This window comes from Gasterosteus aculeatus, chromosome X (assembly GCF_964276395.1).
Source record: "Gasterosteus aculeatus chromosome X, fGasAcu3.hap1.1, whole genome shotgun sequence".
NCBI classification, from domain to species: domain Eukaryota; kingdom Metazoa; phylum Chordata; class Actinopteri; order Perciformes; family Gasterosteidae; genus Gasterosteus; species Gasterosteus aculeatus.
This window is the reverse complement of record NC_135698.1, coordinates 3,375,260-3,384,349: the sequence shown is the minus strand read 5'-3', so window position 1 is coordinate 3,384,349 and position 9,090 is coordinate 3,375,260. Positions and strand designations below refer to the sequence as shown.

Sequence of the window (9,090 nt, the reverse complement as noted above, 5' to 3'; positions counted from 1 at the left end):
AGAGACACCGCGAGAGGAAAGACAAACAATATATCCAGATTCAGCCAACAGACTCTTGAGCCGACGCTTAATCATCCTGTAAGATCCAGAATGGGGCAAAGTGGGATAAAAACATTAAAAGCTGATAGAAGAGAAATGAAAGTTAAAAGCAATCTCCTCCAAAGACAACACAGTTAATACCACAACACAGCTGAGCCCAGCGCACAGTTCTGACGCGTTCTAACCTTTGACGTCTCTCAGCTTGAGCAACGTGAACAGAGTAACTCGACTTCCGACGCACCAAGAGGGAAGCGCGTTACCGTTTTGTGTGAGAGGAGCATCTGCTGCGACAGCGGGCGCAACGTTTATTCACGAATGCAGCCCACTAGACAGAGCACATCACTGAAGCGATACACCGAGAAACGTGGGGGTGGGGGCGGCTTCTGGTAATCTTGAAAACGTGTTTTGTGAATCACACTTTAAGCCATTGGATCTGCAGTTGGCGAGACAAAGTGCGTCCGCGCTAGTCCAACGCCTGGAAGTCAATCAGAATTGATCAGCCGCACAGTGCCGATGAGGCCGTTTCTCACGAAAGTAGCGGTGCGCTGGGGCAGTTTTTTGTTCACCTTCACTGTTGCCCTCCAGATAACGCTGTGTGCATCCGTGAGCTCCATTTAAATACCGATATGATGTTGGGCCTCCTTGTTAAAGACACGAATGATGAAAGGCTATAACGGCGTAAGTACATACGATCTGAAGATCCCCGGTTGTGGTAAAAACAAAAACAATAACGAGCCAAAACACCATAAATCCGACCAGCGTCCATGCCAAGCTAAACATCACATCAAGCCAACAGATTACATCTGCAATCCACACGGAAACCGCGGTGAAGCCAGTTCAGTGTTTGTTTTTTTCTGTCTCATCTGTTCGGCCTTTAGCAGATGATGTGCTTCTCGTGCTGCCGTTGTCGGAACTGCTTCTTCACGCCCCAGCTTTCCGTCTACAGTCCTTCGTCTCCTAAATTAGAACCCGGCGGGCCACACGGGGATAAAACCCTGGTCCAGATCCATCACGTCTCCGTCAAAAAACCCAAAAGCCCGGGAGACAGACTTATGGCCTCATTAGAGCGTCCGCGCAGTCAAACCAACACGCCCCGTAGGGATGGTGACTCCCGGTCCTGGTGCTCGAATCCAGGTCAGCTGCCTCCGCAGACGCCGGTGCAGCCTGCGGCGATGCGTCAGAGTCAGAATGGCCACCACGCAAAAAGCCGTCCTCCCTTTCCCGTGCGTCTGCTGCGGGCGTATAAACACACGGCAACCGCATGTGGTGCTTTTAACCCGGCAGGTTCACGACCCATGTGACCGTAAAAGCGAGGCCCCGTCTGTGACCTGTAGAAGGGGACGTTTCTGTGGCCTTTTCAGTGAACGGGTGAGTGTTGGGCACTAATCCCAGGTGAGCCTAGAAGTAGGACATGCCTCCATCTCTCTCTCTCTCTCGCTGCCCTACGGAAGGTCAAGGGTGTTAGTTTTCCATCGTACAATCCGTCACTTTGTTTCTCACTGCTGCGTTGAAGCTGCCTCCCGGAGGGAGAGATGTGGTCCCATGGGCGACAGGGGGGGTCAAGCCCCGGGAAAACCCAAAGCCAAAGCGCTCTTTAGTGAGCTACATGTTCCCTGCTCCCGGTTCGTGCATCTTCAGCAGTCGCAGCCTCCACAGGTGGACCAATTCTCCAGTACAGTAGGGCGAGTGGATGGAATGGCGTGGCTCTGCGCCGCTTTATGACCTTCGCGCCTCCTGAAACCACCTGGTTCACTTCCGCCTCTGAACCTAAACTGGCGCAGATGAGGGGAACACGAGGATGTCGAGCGCGTCCCCCCCCCCCCCCCCCCCCCGCGCAGCCTCCACAGCGTCCGTTGCAGTGTGTCACGGTTGGACCGTTGGATACACGGGGGGGGGGGGGGGGGGGTGATCCCGCTGGTTATTTCCCAGGGAACACAGTGATCTTGCCAGCCTTGGCGAGCCGTTGGATGATCTGCGCTTCGTAGTCGGCGTCGTGGACGCCGGTCTTCCTGAACTCTCCAGAGTAGCGGTTCTGTTCCCAGTAGTGGTGCCAATTTCCCCTGCTGTCTGCCCCGAAACCGAACACGTTCACCTGGAGGAGAGCGGAAGAGGGAGGGGTGGAGAGCATCACAAATCTGTAGAGTTCCTCTGAGACCTTTAGGAAGGAGGAACAACAACATTATTTGCTCACTTTCAGATCCCTATGGTACAAGAGAGAGAGAACCTGACCTCGTCACAGACATGTAGGGCAAAGAACAGCACAAGCATGCCGGTGGAGGGGTAGCGCCCATGATGCCTGGTCCAGCGGTCGTGGATGTATTTAAAGAATGCCGGGTTGAAGATCTGGACCTGGGTGTGGGACAGAGAAACAGCGAAAGGGAGATACGGTCTACTGCCCGTGAGTTTATCCGAGAATGAAACCGAAGCGGATATTCAGAAAGATCCAGAAATGTTTTGTTTTTTTTCGCTTTTCCAGAAATTCCGTGCGTCGGTAAATCAGGAATCAGGAAACATTTATTAGCCTTTTTTTTTTTTTTTTTTAAAGAATAAGGCTAAGGCTATGGGTTAGTATAAAACAAGGGAATAAAGTAAAAAAAAATTAAATATTAAAAAGTTAAAAAGAAAAATATTAAGCATAAAGTGCACTAACGAACAAGTAACAGACAAGAGACAAAGTGACAAGTGACGACAAAATGATGAATAAATCCGATCTAGTCGGAAATTCAGATCTTAAGCTCTCACTCGGATTATTTATACAGGAAGAAAGAAAAAATGTACATTTAAGAGGTTCTTCAACACAAGAAAACGTTTCATTATACGCTCCATGGTTGTGATTGAGTTTTTTTTTATTTCACGGATTAAAGAGCAAGCAGAAGATTATTCAAAACAAAGCGAAGGTTTATAATCTAACTCTAAGCCCCCATCAACACGGCGGAGGGGATAATATAAAAGCAGGGTCACACGGCGTGTGCGCGTGTGTGTGTGTGTGTGTGTGTGTGTGTGTGCGTGTGCGTGTGTGAATGGCCAAAGTGGCCTGTGACGCCCATTGAGAACACGCACCTTGTCTTTATCCACGCGGAGGAACTGCTTCACGGGAGCGTAGGTACTGAGAAGCGGAGACGGAGAGACGCAAACGGATTAAACATTGATTGCTACGAATTATGAAGGAGTGACGGTTCGGAGGTGCGTGCGTGTCTCTGCTCACAACCGGATCTGGCCGGTGGACAGCGCGCTGGTGATCCAGACCAGATCCAGCGTCTTGAAGGGCACCACGACGAAGCTGACGTTGGCCGCCAGGTTCTTGGCGCTCTCCGGGTACATGAAGTGGTGGGTGGTGTGGCTGCCGGCGTCTTCCTCGTAGCCCACCGTGGGGGCCAGGTTGATCCTGGGAGCGGCGGAGGGACAGCAAAGGAGACGTCAGGGGTTTGCGTGAGCTTTAAACTGCAGTCACTCGTTCAAAGGATCATATTTTAGGCTGACTTGTAAGCAGGTTGTGGTCGTTTTTTAAAAATAGAAGATGAATTGTTGGATTTGGCCACGCGGTGACAGCTTTGGGAGCTAACATTGACGTTATTGTGCACATTCACTCTCCTTTCTGCTGCGTTTTGTTCTCCTCCTACTGCTAAAGGGACAATGTCTGGCTCCTAAACAGCAGAATGATCGGCTGTTTTGGTGCTGAGCAGGTAATGGACAACGCGTGAGGGCCCCTTTGTTCAGTGCCTGTTGCTTCCTCTCTCCGGGGCTGCAGACCTGACACCTCCACTCGTTTGACTTACGGTTCGGTTAACGGATCGCCGCCCTGTGGCGGTATTCACTGTCGGTATCGCCTGCGGCTTTGATCAAAGTCTGAGAGTCGAGCTTGCAACACCGACAGCAGCCGGACTCATGGGAGCACCGAGAGTGAAAACTGAAACGACGAGCCGAAAAAGGTGCTACAACACAGAGGGACTGAGAAAGCCAGTCAACGTGAAAATATTGGTTAGCTCATTGGTAATTACAGTGTGCATGCATGTACCGTAAATTCCGGACCTGAATACAACCTAAATTTAGAACAAAAGAAGATGTGTACATATATAAGCCGCAGGTGAAAAACGAGGGCAGGTTTACGTGCAGCCGGCGGTGTGGTCTACGTCAGTGATTCTCACCTGGTGGGACCCGTTTTTATGCTTTTTGCAGCTGGCCGTTGTTTTTTCATTAAACTCGTTCTTGTGTTGGCAATACGTATTCTGTCTCACACACTCTCTCAGGTTCAAACTGCGCCATATTTTCATTAAATACATTTTGAGAAGTTGAGAATGTTCCTCGATTTGGGTCGCGGCTCGTCATTAAGGGGTGCCGGTGGGTCCCAGAGCCAGACCAGCTGAGAACCACTGGTCTACGTGATACGCAGGTCTACGCCGTATACCCACTAGGGAAAGTCAAGGATCCCATACATCCAATTTGTCACGTAAAAATAAAAACAAAAACGGACTCCGGTCCGCGTTGGTTTCTCTTCAACCTCCCCGTTGGCCGTATCGTCCACCACCCCCCCCAGTATTGACACCCCCCCCCCCCCCCCCGTCAGCCAGCAGTCACAGTATGCCCGCTACAAAAATATAGACTACACCACTTCATGCAGCGACTACACCACTGCATGCAGCGACTGCAGCGGCTACACCACTGCATGCAGCGACTGCAGCGACTACACCACTGCATGCAGCGACTGCAGCGGCTACACCACTGCATGCAGCGACTGCAGCGGCTACACCACTGCATGCAGCGACTGCAGCGGCTACACCACTGCATGCAGCCGCTCTGTTTCCTTCTCCGACGGCCAGATTGCCCGTAACTTGCACCGGTCTGTCTGTCTCGCTCTCGCGCGTCAGCCCCGTAGAAAATGACACATTAGCCGCACTGTTGTATAAGCCGCAGGGTTCAAAGCGTGGGGGGGGAAGTAGCGGCTTGTAGTCCGGTATTTGCGGTACGCATGTACGTAACGTGCACGCGAGTGAGTCAGGGATGGACCGACGTGATGCGGCAGGGCGGAGGTGGCCGGCGGAGGCGCCGAGTGGACTCGTCTATTATTATTATTAAAACAAATGACATTCCAACCAGATGAGCTCGTGTATCAGGCAATGGAAGCTGCCCACGCAGGTTTGAGGAGCGCAGCGCCGATGTGCCCGGAAACAGAAAATACTAGTCATCTCGGCCACAAGCGCACACACACACACACACACACACACACGCTGCTGGAAACAACAAACAGCTGTGTGTGCATGCCAGCTGAAGACAATCGGGCACTGTGACGCATCACTCCGGCACAGCAAATGCGGTGCGTATGCGAGAGGCACGATCTGCACGCTTCAGCTTCTTGGTACATAAAGCTCTGTGGTCAGGTGACCTCAGAGCGGAATAGAGGAAGGCAATAAATAAAGAGATTAAATGTAGAATCAGGCACACATCTGCTGTCTCCTTCCTGAGGAAAATAAATTCTGAATTTGCACACAAACTGTCATTTGATGTCATCTTGGTGACTCATAGCATGGAGAGTGTGACGTCACAATGCTCGCGGCGGTCCTCCTCATCGTCTTCACCCCCTCAGTCTCGTCACCCTCACCTCATGACGTAGTTGTGCCCGTCGATGGTCGCCCCGTATCCGGCGCCACGGAGGTTCCCGGAGTTCCCCACCACGGCGCAGCGCAGGCAGCGGCCTGGATCCCACGAGCCGTACGGCGACCTTCCAGGAATCACCTGCGAGGGAAATGAAATGGACAACCGGCACTAAAGGCGGCGGGAAAAAAAACGCACCCCAGCTCTCACTTCTGGGGTCAATTCTTTAACGAGACAGTGCAGGAACAATACACGAGGCCCCTCGAGGAGCTGGAGTGAGTTACACAAACATACGCTGGTGTAAAAAGGGATTCAGTAAAAAGGAATGAGCCGTATCACTGACAAACTCTGCCGTCTAATCTGTTACTCGGCCTTTGAGCAAACGTGTGAACCAGGGACTCGGATGGGTGAATTAATAATGCAACGATACCTGGAACAGCCTCAGCAGCACCTGCTGGAGGCTGTGGGGTTTAAACTGGGGCTGTAACATCTGGAGACAAAGGAGAGAAAGAGAAAGGTGAGCAGGTCTCGTTCGCCTTCTGCAGACGAATGTGTGTTTTGTGCTGTGTGATCTCCCGTGCGCCCGGGGATCGTGTGTGTATGCGTGCCTTTGTGTTTGTGTTGGTGTGCGTGTATCTGTGTATGTGTGTGTCGGAATTGGATTGAAAACATTACTTTTCATTGTTGAAAACGGTTAACTACCTTTAACATCCGTTAACAACAGTGATTTCCGGATGGGCGGGATAAACAAAAGAGATGACAACAAGTCCCGCCCCCCACCAAACAATAGTCATGTGTTTCATTTAATGAGGGGAAAAGCAACAGAGACGAGAAGTGCCTTGATGGACGAGCGACACCATGAAGTGAAGCAATTTGATTTCAAGTGCCAAAAAAAAAAAATGTTCCTTTGCAAATGGCCTCAACACAATTCTCAGCATCTTGCTCCCCGTTTGTCCGCATTCGGGACCAACGGCACTCAGGTAATCACTTCTGCAAATTTTTAAAACAAATTGGAAAAACAACACCATCATTTCATGATGTCCAGGTTTCTGCACGGAACAATTTTCATCCAATGACAGATAAATGTATACGACAAAACACAGCTGAGGCTTGGAAAATTGGGAAGTGAGAGTGGTCTTATTCATTTTAAGAGATGTTGTCCATTTAGAAAATGAATTAAAAATGTTTGCACCTGCACACGCGTGTCCCGTCCTCTCCAGCAGGTCTCCGTGGCCTCACGTCTAATTGCCTCTCTTTCATTTCCCTCTTTGTTTCTCCTCCTCCTTTCATCTCTCTTCAGCTCTCTCTCTTGTGCAGAGACTTTGTTTTTCACGCCGTTACTCCTCCGTTATTCTCCTTCTTCCCTCTCCTTTGCCTCCTTTTTTCAAACCTCCTTGACTCCTCCATCCTTTGCCGGCTCCCGTTTCTGTCTCTCGGCACGCTGCTTGTCCGTGCGCTTTGTTTAGAGGTTAAGTAAACATTTACAACCCGGTAACAGCCGAGTAGAACTGTCGCCTGGGGTTACTGAAAGAATTGATTTGATTGAATTGATTTAATCTTTGTGGCGTCTACACAAGATTTAAATATACAATGTTATACAATTAAATATTGCAAACGAATTGCAAAAGATTTGGTCAAATAAAATCCAAAAGAGCGGTTAACTTAATCAACAAAGACTGTGACTGAGTGTTTACAGTCTTCAGCAAACTACGTAAATGCACAATAAACCACTGTTTGGACTTTTTGTTGTAATGCGTGATTCTTTCCTCTCTTTCCTCTTTTGCATGCTGCCCAGTCATTTATCCACTTGAGTTTTTTATTATTTTATTTGGCTTGACTTGTTTTTTAGGACCTATTCCAATAAACATTAATGAAATAAGGAAAACCTAATGCGACCCCCCCCCCCCTTCTCCTGCCTCTGGTTATAAAACGTCCTAATTGTGGCAATCCTGGCAATTTAGTCTATTTGTTAAAAAAAAGGTTATCGGGATATCCAACATGTAGAATACTTAAAAGATGTTCACTCCTAAAGCTTTGGAGCAACACAGCATTTATGGACAGCATATTTTGAGGGAAAAGACATTTCTGCAGAGTTGTTACTTGGTATCAGATGTTCCTTCTGTTTAAGAGCAATGGAGAAAATAAACAAATAATACAAACAAATAAAATCCTGAGGTCTTAAACAGAGAAACACAGCACTGACGTGGCTGCAGATGCACGCGACAGCCGTTCGGGACACGCTGAGACGGACGGACGGGGGGGGGGGGTCAATCTTTTAACGTGTGCTTCCTCGCGTTCGTCACAGTGATTCAGGCACCAGTGAGTTTGTGTTTTAATCCCGGTGGCCAAACACGCAGCGCTCCGCCGACATGTAAACACGCCCGCTGGCGAGGATGACCGAGCGTCATGTCCTGCTGCTTGTAAGAGGGGATTGGTTGGCTCGGTGACGAGGGACAGGACGATGAGGATGGAGAGAGAGATCACATGATGTACTACACGCACTGTTTTAGTGTTTCAGTAAATATGTTATAAAAAAAATGAAATGAGATAATCAATAGAATACTCAAACATCTGCAGGTTGCAGCAGCACTTGTTGGATTATGGCCCGATGGTGACGTGTAGAGTGAAATGGAAACTGTTACTTACCACCCACCAGTAGTAGACATCCGAGGCCAGCTGGACGTTGTCTCTGGTCCAAACGGGGGAGATATCCGGGTCGTAGTTCTCGTCGAACCAATCGGAAACGCCGGGGTCCCCGACGCATCGGGGGCACCCGCACGTCTTGGCCCGCGAGGCCTCGGCCGGCGAGAGCCTGTGAGCGCCGGCGTAGCTGGGCACGAGCTTCACCCGCCGCGACTCCTCCCACCCGGGCGGCTCCAGGTAGCTGAAGCCGACGCCCCCGCGGAGCGAGGCGGAGAAGAAGAGCGAGGTGAGGAAGACGAGCGCCAGGGAGCCGAGGAGAACGCAGACCCTGCGGGAACACCTCGCCCGGCATCCCCTCTCCGCCCCGCCCGCGGCGCCGCCGCCGCCGCCTCCGCCCCCTGCCCCCGGCCGCGGCCTGAGCTCGGGGAGCCTGGAGGCACCCCCGCCCCAGGACCCCCACCCCCAGCGCCTGTCCCGCTGCGGGGTGGAGGACGGGACTCGGCCCCCCCACGGCCATGCTCCCACCCCTGGGCCCGCCACTGTCCACGCCGCGCCGCCGCCCCGCTCGGGCGCTCGGGGGGACAGCGAGTCAGAGTCAATTGGTCTCACGATGCGGTGCTCCTCCGTCTCCCGCTGGGTTCCCTCTCGCTTCACAGCTCTGAGCGGGTCTCGCGCGTCCTCCGTCCTCCCGCCGCGCCGTCTAACCGATGTGGGACCCCCGTCTGTTCCCGCCTGCTTTCTTTTTTCCCGGGATTAGCTTCTCGGGTGAAACCCGGTGGGCGGGCGCAGCGGGTCCGTCTCGCTTTCTCTGCCATCTGT

The 9,090-nt window shown here is 51.5% G+C and overlaps 1 protein-coding gene across 1 annotated transcript; it reads right to left on the bottom strand.

Annotated features, from left to right (window-relative positions):
* Positions 1–1,945: 1,945 nt before the first annotated feature.
* On the bottom strand, positions 1,946–9,024 carry LOC120809583 (CMP-N-acetylneuraminate-beta-galactosamide-alpha-2,3-sialyltransferase 2; the record flags this gene model as incomplete). The annotated part of the gene is made up of 7 exons (XM_078082561.1): positions 1,946–2,131; positions 2,231–2,388; positions 3,100–3,145; positions 3,245–3,424; positions 5,636–5,769; positions 6,059–6,118; positions 8,275–9,024. Coding segments are annotated over 6 exons (1,326 nt in total), but the record flags the coding sequence as incomplete, so codon positions are not given.
* Positions 9,025–9,090: the final 66 nt, after the last annotated feature.